A 25,748-nucleotide genomic window follows, 5' to 3' on the forward strand; every position below is an offset into this window, starting at 1 on the left:
TGATGTCTGAATCTCGTCTGAAGTTCATAAGTCATTACAATCATGTTTCTCTTCGTGTGGGAGACCCTGAAGCAACCTTCTCTCTGACGACTCTCCTGATATGCTGTCGGTTATCTGATACAAACACAGGACACCATGGCATCAGGAACTTACTGGATGTTTGCAAAGGACCATCTGTTAGTCCCTGACATTCATGTTTACAGTTACGCTTTGACATTTAGGAATTTTATAGTTATGTAGGCCAACAGATGCTTACTCATATGGCAAAAAAGCATAAAAAAGGCATATAAAAAATTACCAAAAATATATTGTTATATTAACATAAATATATTTTCGAAACATTCTATTTACCTATATTTACTCATATATTTCGATATATATTTGGCCAGTTGTATTTTAAAATATCGAAATGACAATTTAAATATGAGATTACAATCGCCAGTAGTTAGCAGCAAGTCACTGTGTTTAATGAATAATCATTGAATCATTCAACCGATTCATTTGAACAGCTGATTCACCAATGCTCAAATACGAAGCAAAAAAAGGTCAGAATCCGAAATTTCCCTCTATATCCTCAAATAGTCCATTATTTGAGGGGACAGCTATTTGTAGTGGAGTTTGAAATCATAGTGGACATTATCGAGTGCACTCATTCAATCCATAGACCGTAAAAATAGATTCAATCCCACTTTCACCACAAAGATGTATACACTCAACGGCTGTCTGAATTCACTCCTTTTCATTCACTCCTTCACGTGAACTGTATTAGTGGAGTAACATAAGTAATAGTGATTGAGGGTTTAGGAGGCTATTTCGAATTCAGCCAAGGTCTTTATGAATGGGTCATTGAATCGTTGACTCACTCGATTCATTCAAAAACGTGAATTCATTCAGTAACGAAACACCACTGTGTTGCTCCGAGACTCTTCTGGTGTGGCTTTGTTCTGATTTATTTTTTAACTCGAGAAATAACAAATATTTGCCTGGTTTCATAGAAAAGGCTTGAGAAGTCCCAGACTAAAATGCATGTTTGAGCTGTCTTAACTGAAAGCAACTTGATATTGCATTTTTTTGTATTAATTTCCCTTATTTAAATCTCTCACATGGAGCATACATTTTTACACTAACCAGAAGAGACAATGTGTCAGGTGAGGTTCAGGGAAACGATTTAAGGATGCAGAGAAAATAAATGGCTTTTATTAGTAAAACAAAAACAAAAAAAAACACTTCCCCGTAAGGGCAAAACAGCCGGGCAAAACAGGCCTTACAGGATAGCATCCACAACGAACTGACACAAGACAGAGAACAAAGGGAGAAGAAGGAAATCAGGATGGTAATAAGGCAGAGCAGGTTAGGCAAATAAACCAATAATCATGTAGAGGGTGGGGCCAAAAGATGACAGAAGAGCACATACCGGACAAACACCCTCCTCTGCTACATGGACAAACAGAAAACAATCATATAGAAGTGCATGAAACATGTCAGGAACCCCACACCGAAACTGAACCTAGACCGAAGTTTCAGGATCTACACCATGCCCCAAACACTGAAAACAGACGTAAGAGTGCACGGCCCAGAGAACAACCCCAAAACTGTGCACGTTCACACAAGGACAAGACAAACGAATGTTATAGGATGCTGTCACCCAAACTAAAAATAAAACCAATCAAGATGACAGGACCCTGACACAATGTTACTTTTCTTTTACTTGATGCGGCAGTGTTTTACTCAAGGGCACAACAATGCTGATAGAATAATGTCAAGGACTCTGCGGGTTCTGGACCTCAACCAACAACAACTTTTGTGGCAATTGTTAGTTCAAAGCCACTACCACTAGACCACTCATTACAGAAATGCATATTTGTCACATTTATTAGCCGACATTAACATTTGCAGCTGATGAAGTACCTTGGAATTAAAAAGAGTCTTGTGTATATGTATTGACCTATAAAATTCAATGCAAAATTCAAAATTCAATGCAACATCAGATGTGATTGAAATGTATATATATATAATTCACATCTGATGTTGCATTGCATTTTAGGTCCTATTAAACTTTAAGTATACTTTTAGACAGGAATTATTTAATCCCACGTTTATAAAGATGTGTTGTGGTTAAATCTAAAAAAAAATTGTGCTTGAGAAACAAACAGTTCTAACAAATAAAAATTAGGGAACTTTCTGTAAGTGAGTAAAGCCACTGTGATTCTATATCTGGTCATGAAGTTATGTTTGATGCAGTACTAGATTAAGAGAGTAATGTGAGATAAGAAAGGCCTATAACATAGGTCCACCTTGACTTTTTTTTCCAACTTAAATTACTTAATGACTTAAAAAATTAGGCTAGTTTAATCGTGTAGCCTATAACATAAAAAAGTAGAAAATTGCTTAACTGAGTTCGATGAGTTAAAGCAATGTAAAAACATATTTTGTCATAACTTATTGATCATATAATTTTTACATTGTGAATGATCACAATGGGAGATTACTCCGGAAATAAAGGCTCATCCACTTCCAAACATTGTCCATGGGCATTGAAAGAGCCCAAAATCGAATACAAATTTTGAATAAACAAGTTTATTTGTGATTAAAAGATCAAATTTATATTAATAGTATTATTGGGCAATATTATGTTGTTTTTTTTGGTTTTGTTTTTACCAGTAAAGTAAATGTTTTTAAAATATATTTAACATCCATGCATAATTAATTGTATTCTTTATATTTAGAATTATTCGGAGTTTAATTATTCTCATAATTGTAATATTCTTAACGGGTTTGTCTGGGAAGTACTCTAAACTGTATTTTACATAGTAAACTTTTCCGGTTAAAGGGCTTTTATTGTGAAATGCGGCATATCCGGCGCTGCCTTCGTTTTTTTGCTCGACAGATGACAACACCAGTGTTGGTGCTAATGCCGGGCTGATTCCTGCCATAATCAGCAAGATGTTTGTCATCCTACTGCCTATTTCCAATCAATACGGATCAAACTGTTAGCGTTTACTGTATCTGTAGGTAGCCAAAGCCCATTTTGTATTACAATACCTTTTTGGTAAGTGATGTCTTTGATTTATTTGGCCAGAAATCCAGCTAGTGCTAACTGCCTAGATATCAATTATTGGCTGGATTATTTTTCAAAAGTGGATTATTTATGGTCATATCAAGAGTAAAGTAATGCACTTTTCTAAATTAGATACACGTGGTGTGCAGTTTGAAAAATGCATTGTGCAACGGGTAGCCTATCCATCCACCTTTTTGTGTATTGTGCAAATGGTGTGTTGTGTATATCTAGTATTTTATCATATTTTATATTTATTGTATTTTATATTGTATCATACAGTGCTGCTAATGCAATACAATTTCAATCTATCTATCTAATTATATTTTAATACTATTTATTTTATTTTAATGTACATCATTTTCACTTGTATATAGTGGTCACTAGTCAATTTGTTTTGTGCGTACCATTTTCATTTAATGTCTTTTTCGTTACAAATTATATTTTAATATTATTTATATTATATTAATATTACCGGTAAGTGGAAAGTCAAAGAAATACACACATTTCACAATTTGTTAGTAGTTGGTATATTATAAACTTGTTAAATATATATTACACACACACACACACACACCACACACACACACACAAGACTTTAGTTATTTGACTTAGCTGTCAGTATGCTTTCACATGAAAATCACTTTCCCCTTTTTTAATATTCATTCAGCCGCTGCACACATAGATTGTGTTTCTGAATTAAGTGAGCTCTGATCTGTGATTTAGTTTTGTGATAATAAGGGCTCTCCGTCTCCTGACATCAGCCTTGCTGTAGTGATGAACCCGAATACAGCTTTAATTTCGGTGCCGCATTAAAATGTCTCTAAAGGTTAATCACACAATGACCAAATCTACATTTCTCTTTAATCCAAATGTCAACTCTCCTTAACATTAAATGACATTCTCACTTGGCTGTAATTCTTTGTTGGCATTGGCTTATATGAATGATATTTTGAAATATGATAATTAAACCGTGCAATCTTTCACAGGTCTCTAATTTGAGCAGAAGAAAATGAACGGGTTATCCATCAGCGAGTTGTGCGGACTCTTCTGTTGTCCGCCCTGTCCGAGCCGGATTGCAGCGAAGCTGGCCTTCCTGCCCCCGGAACCCACATACACTCTTGTACCAGACCTGGAGTCCACCTCACCTGTGACCTCTAACCTCGGAGCCTCAGGTTTGCGCTCTCGCGTGGGCGGAGGTGCCGGAGGAGCAGGAGGAGGAGGAGGAGCAGTAGCAGGAGCAGTAGCAGCAGGAGGAGGTTCTGGTGACCGGAGTGGTGAAGGCCGATGGAAGCTGCACCTCTCTGAGCGAGCAGAGTTCCAGTATTCCCAGAGGGAGCTAGACGGAACCGAGGTCTTCCTTACACACTCCAGCCGTGGCAACAGAGTGGGATGTATGTACATCCGTTGTGCCCCATCCGCAAGGTGAGGAAGGAGCAGCTTCAAGTCGCCATGAAACAGAGGTCACAATTGCGACGTATATCTGAGTGAAAGTGCTTGATTTTATCCATGCAGAACTTGATTGGATGTGTGTGGTTTGCTATTGCTGTGATCTCATGTGAGTGACAGGTTGTCCCGCCCTCGTGCCAGTAAACGTGTCAGAAAAGAGAAGTTATATCACTGCAAGAGGGAGGGGAAGTTATTTTGATTAAAGATTATGAGGACACATACATTCGAAGAAAAAAAATTAATAATAATGTGCACCGATAAATAATTTATCATCAATCATTAAATGCAGCAATATTCTATTTGGGGAAAAAAATAGAATTTTCAATTTGATTTCATGGTGACTTTAAAAAAAAAAAGAATATAGAAAGCATTCTTTAGTTGCTGTCTTGGTAGTCCTCTTGTATATCCAGGCTGTTGGAACAAAAACTGGTTCTATGCATCGGTTGTTGAGTGTATTAAGTTAATACATTTTGAAACCTTAAACCTTACGAGGTCAAAACGAGGTCATTAAAACAATGAAACGCGCACGGGCGAATTATAATACAGCTCTGGAAAACATTAATAGACCACTGCAAAATTAGTAGTTTCTCTGGATTTACTATTTATGTACAGTATATGTGTTTGAGTAAAATTAATTTTTGTTTTATTATATAAACTAAAGTCAACATTTATTTCAAATATTGTCTTTTAGAGCATTTATTTGCAGACAATTACAATTGGTCGGAAAATGCCATGTTTTCAGACCTCGAGTGATGCAAATAAAACACGTTTATATACATTTTTAAACCACATGGTGGTAATTTTTTAGCTTAGGAAGTCTTCAGAAATCAATATTTGGTGGAATAACCCTGATTTCCTAATCACTGCAGCTTTCATGTGTCTTTGGCATGTTCTCTACCAGTCTTTCACATTGCTGTTGGGTGACTTTATGCCACTGCTGGCGCAAAAATTCAAGGCGCTTGGCTTTATTTGATGGCTTGTCAATCTTCTTGGTCACATTCCAGAGTTTTTCAGTGGTTCAGGGCTGGAGAAGATAGGGCTGGCCATGATGACAGGGATCTGGTGGTCCTCCATCCACTGCTTGATTGGCCTGGCTGTGTGGCATGGAGCATTGTCCTATGGGAAAAAAACAATTGTTTGAGTTGTGAACAGAGCAGAAGGAAGCACGTTTTCTTACAGGATAATCACGGCAATCCCTCTGTTTTGTGCACTATAGGTACACTGTGCTCTTTTCTCATGGTAACGCGGTGGATCTCGGTCAGATGAGCAGCTTCTACATCGGTCTGGGCACTCGTATAAACTGCAACATCTTCTCTTATGACTACTCCGGTTATGGCGTCAGCACGGGGAAACCCTCTGAGAAGAATCTGTATGCAGACATAGACGCTGCGTGGCATGCTTTGCGCTCAAGGTATGTCAGAATCCTGAGACTAGAAAGCATGCTACTGTACTGGTACAATATGGAAATTCAGATCTGTTTTAATTGCATTTTGTATTTATATCATTTGTGAAATCTCTTCCGTGCTGTCTCAGGTATGGCATCAGCCCTGAGAACATAATCCTTTACGGGCAGAGCATTGGCACCGTGCCCACCGTGGACCTGGCGTCCCGTTATGAGTGTGCTGCCGTGGTCCTTCACTCACCCCTCACCTCAGGGATGAGGGTGGCCTTCCCTGACACCAAGAAGACGTACTGCTTTGACGCCTTCCCAAAGTCAGTGAACTCTGAAAACCTTTTTCTAATGTGCTTAACTCTGTCGTTCACAACTGGGTCCTAACTGTGCTTTTTTACGTTTAAGTTTCATTAGTGTGTACATGGCCATAGCCAGCTATGAGGCCATCGAGGTCCGGACCTTGGTACATAAAAATACGTTTTTGACTCCAAAAACAAAATCAAGACTTTGAAAAAGCACATAATAGGTCCCCTTTAAAGCAATATGCCCTCAAGGTTATGCATTCATACGGAACTTAATTGACCGTTCGCAAAACCCCGCCCTCGAACGGTTCTCGTCCAATCCTAGCTCAGCAACTGTAACTAGGAGAAGGACCTCCGTCAAACATTCCGATTTCAGCAAGATAGTGAAACGATGCGCCTATGGCAGTGAGGTCTGCACGAGCTTAAAACTTGCTGTATTTTATGATTGCTTTCAACTGTTATTAAAAAATAGGCTACATGTACAAACACCGTTTCACTACTGCACTGCGGCCCCCTCATCAGTCAGCAAACAAGAGAAAAAAAAAAAGAGAAAAATCTCGGACTTACTAATTACGAAACTTTGATGTGGTTGAACAGGTACACAGTCACAAATTCCTCTGGAACTCAAACATTAAACTTCAAAACAAAGTTTGCGCAGTTGCACAACTATTTACACAAATATATCCTTCTCAGTAGGCTACGAGTTATGGATGAAGAGAACCGCATCAAGAGTTGATGGTTTCAGCGCGTCCTCTGATTGCAGTGTTGTGACTGAAGCGCGCACGGGAGCACATGCGCTAAACAGTTTTGTAAAATGATATATGATCAAATAAAAATGATTGATATATAATTTTACAAAACTGTTTTGTGCATGTGCTCCCGTGCGCTATTCTGTCTATACTTTCTGTCGACTCGTGCCCTGGAGGATATGTCTTCTGCATTACTCCAAAACCACTCACTTAATGTATGGATCTCAACCCAGCCATGCTATGGTTCTCAATTGTTTGACGGGCGTAGTAACAATAACTAAGGGGGCGTGGCTTTTGCGAACGGTCAATCGATGTGCTGGTGTGATGCATTGATGTTATATGTGTGATTTATATCATTTATTTCTTCAAAAAGAAGTCTTCAAACATGTCATAGTGCAGTAATATCATATACTAGCTTTTTTATACTGGTCTGATAAATAACATTTTATAACCTCTTTACTAACAAAAGGGATAGTTTAACCAAAGACGATGGTTCTGTCATAATTTATTCACACACATTTTGTACTTCTTTTGCGCTCTATACCTTCTATACTTCCGACTTCTATTCCGAGGATTATGCCTGAAAAGGTTTTGTAATTTTTATCATATGTTAATTTAAAAAAAATTGTATAATGACTTGCTGTTTTGGTTTGTCTAGTTTTTATTGTATTTATATGATATTCGTATTTGTGTAGTTAAATTTTTGCCATGAAAATAGCTTCGAATGCTGACATGGCATTAAATAAAATAATCTGAATCTATTCTGAGGAATACATTACCGTTCAGAAGTTTGGGGTCAGTAAGACTTTTAGAAATTAATACTTTTATTCTGAAAGGAATACATTGATCAAAAGTGACAGTAAAGACATTTATAATGTTACAATAGATTTCTGTTTCAAATAAATCGTTTTTTTGAGCATTCTATTCATGAATGAATCCTGAAAAAAAAAAAAAAAAAACGTTTCCACAAAAATATGAAGCAGCTTAACTGTTTGATAATAATGAGAAATGTTTCTTGAGCATCAAATCAGCATATTAAAATGATTTCTGAAGAGATGTGTGACTGGAGTAATTATGCTGAAAATTCAGCTTTGCCGTGACATGAATAAATTATATTTAAATATATTTTAAAATACAAAACATTTATTTTAAATTGTAATTATATTTAGCTGTATTTGATTAAATGAATGCAGCCACACAAAAAAAAATATAAACTTACAGACCCCAAACTTTTTAACTGTAGAGTACAAAAGAGCAAGTTCTGAGACATCTGGTCTGTTCCTAACACAAAACTGTCATATGGTTTCAGAATATACATAACTTTTATAGTTATTGTGTCCTTGAAGGATGAAAGCACCAATCCTTTTAAAGTATAATTGCATAGCAAAAAAGACCAGTATGTTCTTCCAAATGTCCTTTTAAGTTCCACAGAAAATATAATTTTCATTACGGAGAGTACATGGTGGCAGAATTTAGGTGGACGGTTCTTTTAATGGCTCTTTGTTGTGTCTGATTCTGCTCTCTCAGCATTGAGAAGGTGTCTAAAATCACATCTCCAGTGCTGATCATCCATGGGACGGAGGATGAAGTGATTGATTTCTCTCATGGTCTGGCCCTGTTTGAGCGCTGCCCGAAGGCCGTGGAGCCGCTGTGGGTGGAAGGAGCCGGTCACAACGACATCGAGCTCTACAGCCAGTACCTGGAACGCCTGCGCCGGTTCATCAGCCAGGAAGTGGCTGCGCAGTAAACGCACCCTGATCCGAAGACATGAAGATCTTTCAGGCCTGGACACTTAATTGTGCTTGCATCCATAAATAGTCGACATGTATGGAAAGCAAACAAACCGAATTCAGTTCTGGAGGGTTTGTTTCTCTATAAACTGTGGGCTCTTTCGTTCTATCAGCCTGGAGCTGAGTTTTCTACTGAGAAGACATCTCGACTTCACACTGAAAAGATCAGAATGTGTGAGCGTCAGTCTCAGGAAGGACCTCGGGACATCTGAGGCACTCGCTCACAGTTGATTTGGATTTTTTTTTTTGATGATATGTCATTTGAACAGAGCTCTTATCTTGTGGGTGTTTATGTACTTTCCCTTTTGTTAGGTTTCGTGGGTAAGCAGATGACCAGTCTGTTTTAAAATACAGCATTACCACCTTTTCAGACAAGAACTCTCTGCTGGACAGATTCTGTGTGTGTGTGTGTGTGTGTGTGTGTGTGTGTTTGTGTGTACTTGTACAACTATCTTTGTGAGGACTGGTTTGAGATTTAGACCATCAGAGTGAGGACAAAGAGAGTGAAGTGAGAACATTTGGTCCGGTCCTCACGTTCTGAGACTCCTTTAAAGGCCTGTTTTAGGGTCCAGACTTTGTTTTAGGGATAAGGTTATTATTCGGTTAAGGGTTCAGTTTAGGCTGTTGTGATGGGTAGGGTAAGGAGCTAGAGAGTGCATTGTGTCAGTGAATGTCCTCACAAAGATAGATGTACAAGAATATGTGTGCATGTTCTCAACCTTTTTAAGACTATCTGCTGTCTTTGTGTGTGTGTGTGTGTGAATGTGTTTTTATACCTGGCCGGGCCGTTTATACCTGGTATTAAGATTAATATTGGTCGATCGGATCACAAGTGGATGACGTTAAATACAGGTGTAAACGGCGTCTAAAATGTTTTTAGCTTATCCATTTTTGACCACTTCCGGATGTATGACGTTTGACCGGATTCCTTTTAGTGTAGTGTGATCGAATGCATTCGGACAGCCACAAAAGAGCGCCTCCTCTCAGCTTACTAACTTGATGCGTCAGTTTTGGTTGAAGACGAAAAACGTACCAAGCTCAATGTTCTCTCACCATTCCGGATTTCTAACAAACACTCACAGCGTGATTTTGTGGCTAAAAAAGCGTACATTTACCCTCCCATAGACCCTCCCCTCGAAGAAATCAGGACAGAAGTGGTTGGAAGTGGACAAAAGATACGGTTTAAAACACCAGGTGTAAACACAGGAATGTATCGTCCAAAATCTTTTTAATACCAGGTGTAAACAGGGTGAACTCATCTTCATTAGGCATCTGGAGATACACTACCAGTCAAAAGTTTGGACACACTGAGTTTGTTTCTCATGATTTTAAAAACCTTTTGATCTAAAGGCTCCAGCATACATGTGGACTCCTTTAATACTGTTTACAACCCGTCCCAGGATGCTCCTCGTGAAGATGGTTAATGAATGTCCAGAGTCCAACGCTGGAATCTAGACAAAGAAGCATAGACCATAGTTTTGATGACTTTACTATTATTCTAAAATGCTAAATATTCATGATAAAAATAAGTGGATCTGTCCAGTCCTTTAACTAGTAGTGTAGGTCTCTACAGGTTTTAATTTGTTTCTTTTGACATCTCATCGTCCACTTGCTTCCCTATCATTATAAAAAGGAGTACCAACACTGTTTTTAAGGAACTGCTTCTATCAGAAAAAAAGTAAAGTGATCGTGCGAGGAAGATTGAAACTCTTTCCCGCTCCAAATGGTATGATTTTGTGATGCACCGCGATGTATTGAATCACGGCATAGCTATCACCGTAAAGCAGTTGGCTTTTCCAGCCCCAAAAATAGGGACTGAATTTGTAAATATTTCAGTTTGTGATCCTTTTTCCCCACTTTTGTCCCCACACACTGAATTGTGGCAGGTCATTAGATGTAATGAGCACCTGAGAAAGACAGGAAGCCTCACTCTATCCGGTTATCCTCGCGTGGATTTCTCCTCTTAGCTTGTGCACGTTGATGTAATGGTGCATAAATGAACTCTGACTTTAACGCGCGAGTCAACCCCAGTCTGATGTGTGATTGACAGTTTTCTGAGCCGTTTCAGAATGGGGTCGTGACCTCCATCCACCGCTGACCTCTTGTCTATGTTTGTCTGCGAGAGGAAGAACTGTGACAGGTTTTTTAATATTACCGCATGCTAGGTCATTGAATCACGTTTTTTGCTATTTCTTATCGCATAATGGTTTGTATATTGAGCTATTTAAGCGTTTACTTCTCGTAAAACAGCCTCGCTGTTATAGACATGCTCTTATGTGTTCAGTGGATATTTAACATGAACTTCCAGATCTATTTTTATAAGGTTGATATGTCTTTGCTATAATATAAACAAACCTTTCACTGTTTAAGAGCCGTTTTTAAAGGGATAGGTGTGTCTTTTTAGCCTGGACATGTAGTTTTTTCACTTAAAGGGATAGTTCACTCAAAAATGAAAGTCTGTATGACATAATTTTTTCTGTGTACCAAGAAAGGATCATTTTTGATTATAAGAAGCTCCATACAATGAAGCATATAGTGACCAAGGGCTGTCAAGCTCAGAAAAGATGATGAATTAGTGAATAAATATTTAAAGGGATAGCCAGCAAAAATTAAAGTTGTGTCATTTACTCATCCTCTTTTCGTTCCAAACCTGTACTTCTTTCTTCTGCAGAACACAAAAGAAGATATTTTAAAATGTTGGTAACCATTCAGTTTTGGTTCCCATTAGCATCTATTTCTTGTCTAAACAATGGAAATCAATGGAAAAAGAAACCTGTTTGGTTGATTTTGAACATTATTCAAAATATCTTCTTTTACGTTTCACAGAAGAAAGTAAGTCTTAGGTTTGGAATGACATGAGGGTGAGTAAATAATGACACAATTTTCATGTTTAAGTGGACTATCCATTAAAAAAATGGTGTTTGTTCAGCTTGTATGTGTATAATACCTTAATAGTGTTTTTTTTTTTTGTCCTTAGGGTCTTGAAAGAATCTGGTTGCTATGATAAAAAAACACACACAAAAAAACAGCTCAGAAATTCTTCAACGTTAGAAGTTGGACGTGTTTTGAACACTATGAGGGAGAGTAAATTATGAGTTTTCATTTTTTTTTGAGTGAACTATTCCTTTAAAGGGGCATTGCGTGCTCTTTAACATCTTGTTTGCTATGCATCACCTAAGGGCAGTGCTTGTTTTTTAACCTGATGTCTGCATCTCATATTTGTCACCAAGATGCTGCCAGTAAAACAGAAAATCTGATTTATATTGGTCTTAAAAACCACAGACTGCAGCTTGTTGACATCTGTCATAATGAGCATAGCAAACTTTGTGTTAAAGCAGGTGGTGTGCCGCTTTCAGTATGCATGTAATAGATAAGATATAAATCGAAATGAAAATGGACTAATTTGTGTGCAAATTTCAGTGTATATTATGACTTTCCGAGATTAAATAGTCCACATTAGCTTAATATATGAAAAGAGTGGTAGGATGTTTTTTTAGAGCTCTAAGGAAAAAGGGTTAGTATTCACATCTCTGAACAACCGAGCAATAACGTCGAACCTTTGACTGTGAGAGCCGGACAGAGTCGATGTACTCGTCCAGACCCACACCAAACTCCACATAATGATCATTTGAAGTGACGCAGCACAACCTTATCTGATAACTCTAAAATACTGTATGCCGACTTACAATTTTGTAAGCTAATTTGCTGTATTTCTAGTTCCGCTGAGTCCCATATCTTTATCGAGATCTGCAAGAAAATTACTGTATATTTCCAGGTACACGTCTGTATAATGAGGTTATGGTATGTCCCCCTATGATGTAAGATGCATTGTGTGTGTTGGGTAATGTTTTCTTTAACTTTTTTTTTTTAGCTGGAAGATGTGATGTACTGTGGTTGAGTAATAAAGGAAAGCTGTAAAGTTATTGGTATTTTTACATTTATTTTCATAGGTTGTTATATGAGTGGTTGAATGATATGAGGGCTCTTCTTTTTTGGGTAAACTACTGTACTGAACTACTTTAAAAAACACAATACATATTGTATCGGCACCCAAGATGGTATCAAATCGAATCGGGAGACCGGAGTATCGCTAACATGCGTAGCCATAATTTTCAGTAGCATGACAGTCAGTTGGTTTAAAAGTACTATAGCATTTCCAGTAACTTGACAACTATTTCCAATTTAGTATCACTGAGATATACTGTTATAGCTTTTACTAATTTTTTGAATCTGTTTTTTATTTTTTACATTTTAATTGGAAAGGTTTAGTAATTTAGTTGTTTTTGTCATTTCATTTTGTTTATTTTTTTATTTATGTCTAGTTTTTATTCTTTTTGTTCTGAAAGGATCAGACAGCGGCAAAACACACGTAGCCAATCAGCAGTAAGGGGTGTATACACACATTAGGGGGGAGGTGCCTGTTTTGCATAGCGTGTTTGTGAATTTGGGGGCGGAGTTATCGAGAGAGGGCTTTGATCCTTTTTGCTAGGGGTGTGTGTTTGTTTTGGTGATTTTAAATATCAACTGTTTCTCAGAAATCGCTTACTCCACCTTCAATGTTTTTGTGCCAAGTAAAGTGACTGCCCATTTTTTTTATATATGATATCATCAGCATAAGGTTCTCGACTTTGCTAGCATGTAAGTATAGGCTAACTCACGATTGTAGCCTGTAGACAAACTACAGTTTTAAAGTTACTCATCCAGACACACTGATGTTAGGCTAATATGTGAGTGCATTGACAGACAGGTCAATCGAACATATGCAAAAGTCATCAGAAGCAAAACAAGTGATTTGCACTAAGCTAGTAGCTTGTTAATGATTGCTTGTTCCTTGTTCTCAGAATAAGATCCCCACATTCCCCAGTGCAAAGACTGTAGGAATCAACATCAGTAGCGTTTGAGTTTCAGCAGTCAGCCACGTCAGAATCTGCGTCACTGCTGACGTCCACCGCTAGATGGCAGAGTCCCTCTGTCTTGTCTTCAAACCTTCAAACACGATGCACCGCTTTGCTGTCAGTCACTACCCACTTCTCAACAATCACATCCCACATTCAATAAACCTGTTTGTGATTTTCAGGTCCATCTCCACGGATACGGTAATATGTGAGTCTATTTTTACATGCTCCGTAGGAATATCGATTACAAAGTTTTGAAGCTGTTAAAAAGTAATTAGCCAACTTACGTTAAATGACTTCCTTCAAATAAAAGCAGCTTAAAGCTCTATATAGGCTACTATTTTTCTGTTAAAATACTCCTATCTCCTACCGCAGCTTGATAGGCTATTCACAGTCAACGGCAAGTAGATTTTTCGCAAAAAAGTGTGAAACGTGTTTTTTTGATTTATTAAATCAATGATTTGTTTGTGTAGCCCACAAACTCTTATTCAACTCTTAAAGGGATAGTTCACCCTAAAAGAAAAAAATCTCATCATTTACTCACCCTCAAGTTGTTCCAAACCTGTAGCCTATATGAGTTTCTGTCTTCTGAACACAAAATAAGATATTTTGAAGAATATCGGTAACTAAACAGTTGATGGACCCCATTAATTTAACTTATCCGGAAGCCTAAATAGCGTTTTATAAGTTTATATTTAAATCTAGTTCCTACCTACATTATTTTTCTCTACATTGGCTCACTGGGTAGCTACTCAAACCTGCAATATGCCCTTTAAACAGAAGTCAATAGGGCCCATCAACGGTTAAGTCAAGTCACCTTTATATAGCCTAGTGCTTTTTACAATACAGATTACCGGTTACCGATATTCTTCAAAATATGTTCTTTTGTGTTCAGCAGAAGACAGAAATTCATACAGATTTAGAACAACTTGGGGGTGAGTGTGATGAATTTTCATCTATGTGTGAACTATCTCTTTAAATCTTCATTTGAGTCTATAGGTTATTGTCAGACTGCAGGTAAATGTGGCCCAAATCATTTTTTTTTTTTTTTTTTTTAGATCTGATTTTGTCATGACAGTGTGAACCGCACAAACAACATGGATTCTGATCCTTTCAATTCCGATTTGGGCCACTTCCATATGCGGTCCTAAATCCCGATACAGGTTTTCAGATGAGTCAGACCTCAGTCTGGACAACAGTCAAATCAGAATTCATGTGACTTTTATGTCACTCTAGATCAACATTCGTCACAATTTTGCACTCATGGGAGTCGCTCGTTAGAACAGTGACAAATACACAAGCAAAACGTGGGCTCGTATCATAAGTGTTAAAAAATGTGCATCCTCGTCTTTGTTATTTTTATATTTCCTTCGCATAAATTTGACGGCTTCTTCAGCAGATTACACTGTAAATAAACGTGTAATCGCTTACTTTATTGTTCTCTATATTTACTTCCATATATATATTATAAGTTGCTGGCTTTAATTTAGTACAATCAACTTTGATGTTTAAGTAATTTCAACTGAAATGACATTAAACTGACAAAAAAAAAGTTGAATCTTGTATAACATAAAAAAAGTTGAAAATTGCTTAACTTATTTTGGTGAGTTAAAGATTGTCATAACTTATTGATCCAATAATTTTTTTTTTTTTTTTTTTAACAGTGAATCAGATATTGGCCACACGTACAGCAACAAAGTGAATAGCTATAAAAAAAAAATGGGATCTGAGCAATAATGGGAATTAAGCACTAAGGCTGGCAGTGTGAACGTAAGCCTATATGCACAAATTAGATTTAAAAAGCTGTGGACAGACTTTTCATTTTCAGCTGAACTGTTTTATTGACATTCAATTGCTACAATGTGTTAGTCTGGCCTGCTGGCTTTTTGTGGTGGTTTACCACATTTTGAAAGTTTTTTTTTTTTTCTGCACATAGGCTTTCCATTTTGCAAGGGCTGTGCTGAAAACACTTTCTGGAGTGATTTGCTACTGACCTGTGTCCAATTTGTAGATGTCAGAATCGGATACTTTTTCACCCGTTTCATATCAAAGCAGCATCTGTTCCAATGCTTGCCTAAAAATATCACCCGTAATGGTTTCCTGATGCTCATCTCCTCAGCAACAGAAGCAAGGCTGATGAAAACCTGCCTGACAGGAATATCACTAAAAAGCGTTGCCCTCTCTCTTTTTCTCTCTTTGATCGCAAGTTTCTTTGAAGGTTATCAGGGAAACTGGGCTTGTTTTCAGTCCCGGAAAAAATATTTGCACTGCATGCTTGCAAAAGGGCTTGTTTTTCTACAAAACTTTTGCTATTATTTATTTAAGGAGTACAAGCACTACCGAGTACTAGTGCTAATTTGCTAATTTGTCTGATTTAAGCATTGCTATTTGATGTGAACAACCCTTGAGAAATGCATGCATGTGCTTTTGATCCTGTGCTTCAGCATGTTTGTAGTCTTTTGAGTGTGCTTTAAACTTTAATGAGTCACATAACAGAATCGGAAGCAGATATCCCACACAACACGGGGAATCAGCCGAGAATCCATCTGGAAAATCTGTTCTGCGTGTGTGACGGAGGGAGACGAAGCACTGCCGTCTACGCCGCTGAGTCACCTAAAGTGTTGAAGTGACACACGCATACTTTATCTATGTCTTTACTTGCAAAATACATTTTTAGATTCCCAGGATTATTTATGCATGCACTTCTTGCACATTTTGTGAACTATTATGCTTTTTAACAAACACTTTCCTTAACTGCAGGTTCAACCATGAATACATAAAGAATTGCAATGAAAGGAAATCAACAACAAATTAAGGTACACAACATTTTTTGTTTTACTATTTATATTTAAAAATGTGTCTGCCTTACAAAACAAATTCTTATTTGCAGTCATTTTATTATATCTCTAGTTGCCATTTTGTTTTGATATGAAATATATTAACAGTGTAATACATTGGACACACTACCGTTCTATTCTACATACTATGACAGTAAATACTTTTATAATGTTACAAAAGTTTCTATTTCAAATAAATGCTGTTCTTTTGAACTTTCTATTCATTAAGGAATCCTGCAAATAAAATGATATTTTCCACAAATTAAGTTTTCAACACTGATACTAAGAAATGTTTCTTCAGCATCAGCATATTAGAATGATTTCTGAATGATCATTAAATATATGAAATATTTAATATAATAAATTATGTGTAAATATATATATATATATATACAGTTTATACATGCAAATATTTCATAAATATATACATGCATGTGTATTTATATATTCAAAAGTATTATACACAGTACACACACATATAATATGTACACAATATTTTATTTTAGATGCGATTAATCGATGCTCAGCTCACCCCCCCCCCCCCCCCCCAAGATTACTGTTTTTACAGTATTTTTGATTAAATAAATGCAGCCTTGTGAATATAAGAGACTTCTTTCAAAACATTAAAAAGTATCCGGTCCCTAACTTTTCAACAGTAATGTACATTTGATATTTATTCCAATTAGAAACAACATGTTTGCAACATTAACAATCTTTCTCGAACAAGTTGGACTCCAGGTTAAATGACACATTCACAGGTAAACGGGTCATTGGTGAGGTCAGTGTGATGATGACCTGTATCTGACATGAGATCACAATGTTCTTCATTAAATAGTTCCGTCTGTTGATGTCTATTGTTGCTTCGGCAGGTGTGGCATCCAAAAACCAAACACAGATGGTCCAATTATATGAGAAGAGGCTTTGTTGTCCATGCTGTGGTGAGGATTTTTGCTTTAAATAAACAGTAATTGAATCGTATTTTTTTGAATACATTCTGGATAGTGCATACAATCACATATGACAATTCACAGACAATAATGTGTTTTTATTCCTTAATTACAACGATTCGGCTATGTCTATTTGACGAGTACAATTACTGTAAACATTCAGATCTGGGTTTGGATCCAGAGAGGGCAGTTGTCGTGTACAGGGATGAAACAGCTTCACAAACAGTCTTTTCAACCACACAGTGTCATTATTTCTGTATTACAATAATTTAAGCAGTTTAAATCTCAGATATATAGGTGAAACTTGAAAATGTTTAATATACCGGTAGTGCAAAAGTCATTTATTTCAGTAATTCAACTTAAAAGGAGAAACTATTATATTATAGACTCATTACATGCAAAGTGAGATATTTAAAACCTTTATTTGTTATAATTTTGATGATTATGGTTTACAGCTTATGAAAACCCCAAATTCAAAATTAGAATATTGTGAAAAGGTTTGCATAAGCTGTAAGCCATTATCATCAAAATGATAACAAATAAAGGCTTGAAATATCTCACTATGCATGTAATGAGTCTATATGATATATAAGTTTATCCTTTTAAGTTGAATTACTGAGATAAATTAACTTTTGCACGATATTCGAATTTTTCGAGTTTCACCTGCAAACACTGATTGCGATCTAGTAAATCAGCTTTAGAATAACGTGACTCTTCAAATAAAGATTGTATCAACTACATCTTTACACCAGTAGGTGGCGACAAGTGACTGTCAAAAAATGCATTTGTCATTGAATCATTTATTCAAGAGATTCGTTCAAAAACGCTGATTCATTAGCAAGTGAAGCTTTTGAGTGATTGAGGCATTGAATCATTCATTCAAACGGATTAATTAATACAAGTGAATTAAATTTTACTAAACGCTTTATCAGGAACTTTAGAAATTACTTGTTGTTTTGCTGTTTTTTCAGAATCGCCATTCTCTCTCTCTCTGTGTGTGTGTGTGTGTGTGTTTATGTGCTAATAATTTCAACCTCTTATGTGTAATATGCGTACTTATTTTGTACAACTTACAGTGAAGAACCAGATCAGTTTAGTTTAAATGTCCCCATGGTTAGGGTTTGGGCTTCGTCCTTAAAAATGTGTTATTTGCACCTTAGGTTCAGCATGGTAGAAAGAGGGACTTTGGCAAGGAATCTACTTTTTGTTGGTGCTCAATACGTTTCTTAACTTTTTGTATTTGTGTGATTTTTTGAGGGAGGTTTATAAAGTTCTTTATGTACAGGTTCTTCAGATCCCTAAGATTCTTAGAGAAAGGGCAATTTTTCATCCATCCTTTATTAAGACTGTAATTATAGCTTTATTTAATAGCAAGAGGGAGCTGCCCTCCAGTAGCTATAAACAACCGTATTGCTCTGATGTTGCTCTTTCACATCTGACATAATGGAGATCAAGTATCGGCTTTATCTCAGATGTTTCTCCTGATGCTATTGACCACATGGAATTACTGTAAAAAAAATTTTTCTCAAAGTTGTAAATAACGCAGATTATTGGACCACATTTCACAAGAAACACTATTTCAGTTTTTTCACTTTCAAATTACATGTAGCCTATAGGCTATTTTAACTCTGGTAATTTCCGTGTAATGAAATGATCAATTTCTGAGTGAAAACTGTTTTAAACTGTCACCTATCCTTTGGTTTTGGAAGAATATAATTGGAATTTTTTCCACTTCAAATTGTGACCTCCACTGCTCAATATTGAATATGGTTGAGAGACATTGTTGAGCTCTTTGCTGAATCTCTGAGGACGTGTGAGACTAACAGGGTATTTTTCTCAAGGGACAAATTGAGAAGCATGGTCATCATTTTCTCCTCTTTTAATCTAGAAGAAACAATTGAGATGTTAATTAGATCTAATTATCCGATGGTGTATACGTTGCCTATAACAGGTTATGTGTGTGTCTCTCTGTGTGTGTGTGTGCGCGCGCGCGTGTGTGTGTGTGTGTGTGTGAGGGAAAGAGAGAGAGAGATCCATCCCCCTCTCGGATGGTTAGGTCCCTCATTCTGAAGCCCGCGGATGATGCTCGTGTTTACGCAGCGCTCGGCGTCTGACCGGTGGATGTAAATATCAGTTTATACGTCGCACAGACTGATTCATGAACATCGCCAAATGAACCGCTGGAGAGACGTTCCGTTCCAGACTGCAGGAGGATGTATGGCGTTATTAACCATCACCTAAACCAATTCCTCCTCAGACATTGATATCTTCATATGCACGTGAATCTTCTGCTTTTGAAAGGCTTTCAGCGGGCGGGCACACACTGCGCCGCGCGTCTTAACGCAGGGCTGCTCTTTTGGACCCGTGCCACGGTTGTCTGTCTCCGTCCGTTCACCCAACCACACCTACCCGTTATATCCTCACCGAATTGCAGCAGCAGCGTCCCCACACAGGATCCCGACTGATCCCGTCGCGAAAGGGACATTGTGTCTGAGAGAGCGGGTGGAAGACCGCGGATCCACTGCGCTATAAACGCCTGGTGCGCACCGGACCCGCTCAGAGACGCCCGTGTTTTACCGATATGTCAGCCCGGTGCGCGTGATCGCTTTGGAGGAGAGGCAGGTGAAATTACCAGCTTTGTCCCGCATCCTGCGCCAAGAAGAAACGCATCACCTTGAGGATTTAAACACACCGACATCCAACTTATCAGGTGAGCCGGCCAGTCACTGTGGCATAGATTTAACGCAGAGTCAGAAATTAACTTTTTTTATTTAGAAAATGAACAGCAGCGGCATTTTGTCAGGGTTTTAATTGCTGATCGAATCTTTTCCCAACAAACACTTCGCTTCACAGTGTCTGATGAGGCACTAACTAAACCCATAACCATTGGCCTAAAATATTTGGAATTATGAAAAATACATAAACAGAGGGCGGATTACATTTTTCTTGCCCCCAGACTGTAAATATATGGAGCTTTATTATGTCACTTTATCGGCCATTTCTTGCCCCGAGCTCTTGGTAATTTCTGACAATGATGCACATTAGATCTTAGGTTCATCAAGCCAATATATCCACCCTAGTCAAAAAACCCTGGAGGAATATTTATGAAATAGCATTAACATTTGGAACCAAACTTAATGTAATTCATAAGAATCCTAAATGGATAAACTGTCATTTTTTCATTGTGAATTTTTTTTTTTTTTTTTTTTGATTAAAAATGTCTGTTTGTGTTGTACTGGAATAATGTGATGCTACTGGGCAGGAATTCACATGGCAGCAAAGAGTTTGTGGAACATTTTCCTTACATTCTTTTTGATGAAGGGCATTTGTTCTATTGGTGATTGTACTTTTGGGAATTGTGTGTTCTGAAAGATCACAATAAGTCCTTAAAGGTTTAGATCACCCCAAAACAATACAATGATTATTAATTACTCACCCTCATGTCGTTCCAAAGCCATACGAGTTTCGTTCATATTCGGAAAACAAATGAAGAGCTTTCTGTCCTTCCATTGACGGCCTACGCAACTACCACTTTCAAGCTCCAGAAAGACAATATTATGAGGTCCCCCACCCCCCCCCCCCCCCCCCACACACACACACAATTTACCATTTTCTTTACAAAATATTGATCTCCAATGCACGTTCATGAGAGCACCAGGACTTGTGTGTTGACGCGAGAGCAGACGGTGTTAAGTTAATGCGAGTTGGAGATAAAAAATTTGTAAATAAACTTGAAAGTGGTAGTTGCGTAGCAGTCAATAGAGGGACAGAAAGCTCTCAGATTTCATAAAAAATTCGTAATGTTCCGAAGATGAACGAGTCTTACAGGTTTGAAACGACATGAGGGTGAGTAATTAATGACAGATATTTCATTTTTGGGTGAACTATAACCTTTAAGATGGTTAATATTTACATAATATGTACAAGTCATAAATCATGGAGTAATATATATTTATATATAACTTTCTATTTGAATATTGCAGGATACTGTAGGATTCCTAGGATTTTTTGATTGATTCTTATTATTGATTGTGAAATCTTTGTATGTCTTACTCAAATAATGTTTTGCTGCTGGATATTTAAAGAAAATCATCTTAGATTCTATTGGTGGTCTGAAAGATCCAGTTTTTTGTTTGGGTGATGTTTAATTTTCATTCCAATAATTTTTGGAATAATGATGGAACTGTTCACATTCCTTTAGGGATTTTAACCAGGTGTATCTGGTTGATAGGGCTCTTTTTCTTGTTGGATTTCAGTAGCCTGTCTCATAGTTCATGCATGCAAGATCCATATCTTGCAAAAGTGTTTAGTTTGTAATTCGCTCACGTGCGGGGTGAGTGATCTGATGCGGTGTGGTTTCACTGGTTCATCGTTCTATTGTTGTGAATGCATGCACACTCCAGGCCCGCTGATGCTTCATAATTCTGCGGCTCTTGCTGGTAATAAACAAACCTCTCCAGTGCTTATGTAAAGCACGTTTCGCATGTCAACGGAGTTTCTGAAGACAAAGCTTTCATATATTGGCTTGGAGGATAGGGGATCATTTCACCATGTGCTTTGGGATATACATGCATGAATGAAATGCTATCGCCACCTGAATTCAGCCTTTGTCCTTTACGTTCTATATGTGATGATTGTCTGGGTTTGTTGCTCTAGTAGGTTTGCATTATTTATAAGCTTAGTTAAGAGGAATTGGTTCCTTTGTTTCCAAGGAAAACCAACCATTTATAACTGCATGGGAGCAACCTTTAAAAAAGCTATTGTGGAGCATGATACAGTGAATTACATGGTTTACATGCAACCATAGGACTACCTTCACCGAAGAAGCTTTCAGAATGTTTACTTTTAATAGATTTTTTTAACGATTTCAAATGGTGTCAAGTTTATTGCAGTGTGTTTTATGGAGCTAACAATAACTGTCAATTCGTGAACATTATAGTTTGCATAAGACATCTTGAACTAATAATAGACAATACTGTATGGCTTTTATTCATCTAGGTTAATGTTCATTTCTACATTTAATTTGCACTTATTACAATTGAATAACATTTCAAGTTGTATAAAGGAACATTTTAGTCACTGTATTTTGAATGAATAATAGTTTATTTATAAATTAGCATTAATGTAAAAGGGCTGTAAAAATGTATGTATTGTTGGTCCATAACACATAATCGATTAATTATGATTTATTGTAATGTTTCAGTTGTGTGCCAACTATGCAGACAAGGGTTCAGAATACATATTGACATTATTCGGGATAGATAGATAGATAGATAGATAGATAGATAGATAGATAGATAGATAGATAGATAGATATTAGATAGATAGATAGATATTAGATAGATAGATAGATGAAGTATGATAGATAGATAGATAGATAGATAGATAGATAGATAGATAGATAGATGAAGTATGATAGATAGATAGATAGATAGATAGATAGATAGATACTTAGATAGATACTTAGATAGATACTTAGATAGATACTTAGATAGATTGACAGACAGATAGATTGACATATAGACTGATTGATAGATTGAGAGACGGACAAATAGAGAGACAGATGAATGGACGGATGGATAGATAGATGTGTGAGACAGTATCTTCTTGAGAAAAACAGAAATGTCCTACATCAAGGTGTTGTAAAATCAAGCTGGCCTTTAACTGCCTGTTGTTTTTCTTTTTGCTGACGTGTTTCTTTGCCCTTTTAGGCACTGCATGATTTATTTATATTATTTATTTATTTTCGCCCATAGGGTCCATGACTTTGAAAAATAAATCATATGTAAGGACAGTCTAGAGACTTCCAGGGGAGAACAGAATATTTAGATAGCCGATAACAATCACAGATAACGGTGGAAACGTACACTAGCTGCATGACATGAGCTAAACTGTTTGACTGTGTTTGACTCGGTGCACAGTAAATAACATCTAGATTTGTACTTTTTTTTTTTTTGCTTGCCTGTGCAAAACTCTCCATCACGATGCTAGAGTGATCTGGGTGGTTGCCAAGGTGTTGCTATGCAGTTACTAAGGTGTTCAGAGTAGTTATCATGTTGCTTAATATGGTTGCTAGGTGACCAATTCAAAAGAGCCTCTATCGTTCACCAAGCGAAAATCATAAATCATAACATAAGAAAAGTAATAGCACACCTCTTCTCAATAAGCAAAATGATTGGAGATATAATTTATGTCAAGATGCACAAAAGACTCAGGGTTAGATTAAATCCCTAACCCAAAGTATGAACAGTACCAATACTAGAGAGAATAAGTTGGATCTGTATTTTGTAACCACACTGAAAAATAATTGTTTCAGGATTTACTTTGAAACAATTTTCACTCAGAGATTGCTATTAAATTTCAGAAATAATTTCAAAGAAACCGCAAGTAACACATTGAATTAAACATTGCATTTGAAGTAGAAAGATTGAAATAGTATTTTCTTGCAAAACATACTCTTTATCAAGTTCATTTGCACAGTGCATTTTGTTACGTTTTGGTTGCCTGCAGATTGTGAGATGCTTTGTTAGAGTGATTGTTATTCACAAAACTGGAAACGGTAATAAGACTTTAACACAACTGCTTCCCTTTCCAAGATCAGCTGGCCGCAGTCTGTAGCAGACAGACTGAAGAGTGTGTGTGTGTGTGTGCAAAAGAAAGACCTAAAGATACATGGATTGAGCTGGAATTGCTAGTAAGGATTGATAGTGAATTTGTATGAGGAATTTGTGTGTATTTGTTGGGCATAAAGGGAGAGTAAACAGAGCAGGTCTGGATGTGTTGTGTATGAGAGGGTAAGACACACACACACACACACACACACACACACACAGAAGTGAGACAGGGCTTGACTCTCTCCGACTGACTAGCCGTGAATAGCCCCCCTGTTATCTCTGCAGCACACAGACAGCAGCGCAGCAGGCAGGCCAGGCAGGTGCTGCACAAAAATAGCAGGTGTCTGTTCGGGGTTCATACACACAGTCCTCCTTCCCATCTCCCCCGGGGGCCGAGCAGCACCCTTCACTGGGCCCTCCTCCTTCACACGCGCCGCAAGCTCCAGTGGCCAAGGGTGACGTCTCGCTGTTGTCCGCAACTTGTTGCGTGTGACGACCGGCCTTGTCCTTTTTCGTGGTCTGCCGACCGAAGGATTGCTCTCATAAGGGAGGATTTAAAGCTCAAGGTGTTATTTGGATGTGTGTGCATCTGTGTTTGTGTGTGTTACTCAGTCCGGAGGATGTTTTTTTTTTTTTTTTTTCCCTTTCATCGCTTAGGAGAGTTAGTTGAGTTCTCAGTTACGTGCCGTTTAAAGTCTGCATGAAACGGAAGTTGCGATAGTCTTTTCTTCTCTATTGTGACGTATATCCGAGAGAAACGGCTTCTAGAACAAGAACAAATGTAGGGCGGGACTTGGTTTTGTGCACAGGGAATTGATAGGATGGTTGTGGTTTTCTATTGGTCGATCTCATGTGAGTGACAGGTTGCCCCGCCCTCGCGCTAGTAAACATGTCATCAGAGAAGAGATGTCGCTGCAAGAGGGAGGCGAAGTTATTTTTATTGAAGATTACGAGGGCACGTGAATAAAAAAAAAAAAATGCAATATTCCATACAAATGAGAAATTGTCCATTTTGATTTCATGGTGACTTTAAGTATCAAGCAACTGCCAATAAAAATAGACACAAATGAGACGACTGAAATTTTGGGATAATATAGATAATTTAGTTTGAGAAGAATTTGATGAGAAATTTGATATTTAATTGTTTAAAGGATCTCTTTTAAAAGTTTACACCTAGTCTAATTGGGAAAAAAACTTGCATGTGGCAACTTTTCTGCAAAATGACACTAAAAAAAGTAACGTATTGAATTAAACATTGCATTTTTAAGTAGCAAGAACTGAAATAGCATTTTTTTTTGTTAAAAAGTTCTCCAGCAATCTTTGTTTTATTCACAAATTTGAAAAATAATTTTTTACAGTGTAAAAAACAGTGTAGTTTCAATCTACAAAAAAAGTTTTTGAGGTCATAACATAGTATTGTGCAAGGAACCGTGCAAAAATAAGTCTATATATTTTTGATAATCTGCCTGTAATGATAATAGAAGTTGGTTGTGTTTTACTGCCACTAGGGTTTATTTCAGCTGGAAAATGCAGTGAATTGTATGTATAGGTACATTTTTGGAGTTTGGCAGAAATGTTTAAATACGTTTCATCTCAATGCTTTCCGAGAGAAGCAAATGAGATATTAAAGACATGTCATTCATACTGAAAACTTCAGTATTGTAGTGTGAAGTCTTCATTTGCTGTCTAGGAGTAGTTATGATATTAAAGACATGTT

The 25,748-nt window shown here is 37.2% G+C and overlaps 3 protein-coding genes across 4 annotated transcripts in view; all 3 read left to right on the plus strand.

Moving 5' to 3' along the window:
* The window catches only part of LOC306998107 (uncharacterized protein), a 514,861-nt gene that overhangs the window by 218,227 nt on the left and 270,886 nt on the right, over positions 1-25,748 (plus strand). The gene's annotated exons all lie outside the window — the stretch shown is intronic.
* Positions 2,829-12,660, plus strand: abhd17aa (abhydrolase domain containing 17A, depalmitoylase a). The gene is made up of 5 exons (XM_079612250.1): positions 2,829-3,049; positions 4,045-4,480; positions 5,721-5,915; positions 6,038-6,217; positions 8,476-12,660. Exons 2-5 carry the CDS (start codon positions 4,068-4,070, stop codon positions 8,693-8,695), a joined length of 1,008 nt encoding a protein of 335 aa, XP_079468376.1. The 5' UTR covers positions 2,829-3,049; positions 4,045-4,067; the 3' UTR covers positions 8,696-12,660.
* Positions 13,712-25,748, plus strand: part of sema6ba (sema domain, transmembrane domain (TM), and cytoplasmic domain, (semaphorin) 6Ba) — a 152,933-nt gene continuing 140,896 nt past the window's right edge. The window contains exons 1-4 of one of the 2 annotated variants that reach the window (XM_079614412.1): positions 13,712-13,841; positions 15,570-16,259; positions 16,394-16,449; positions 17,340-17,408. In XM_079614412.1, the coding sequence (XP_079470538.1) occupies positions 16,423-16,449; positions 17,340-17,408 (96 nt within the window). In that variant the 5' untranslated portion in view covers positions 13,712-13,841; positions 15,570-16,259; positions 16,394-16,422. Of the gene's footprint in view, positions 13,842-15,569; positions 16,260-16,393; positions 16,450-17,339; positions 17,409-19,016; positions 20,128-25,748 lie in introns of those variants that run through there. The other variant, XM_079614413.1, reaches the window with a different exon arrangement.

Source organism: Phoxinus phoxinus (genome assembly GCF_949152265.1).
Source record: "Phoxinus phoxinus genome assembly, chromosome: 5".
Lineage (NCBI taxonomy): Eukaryota > Metazoa > Chordata > Actinopteri > Cypriniformes > Leuciscidae > Phoxinus > Phoxinus phoxinus.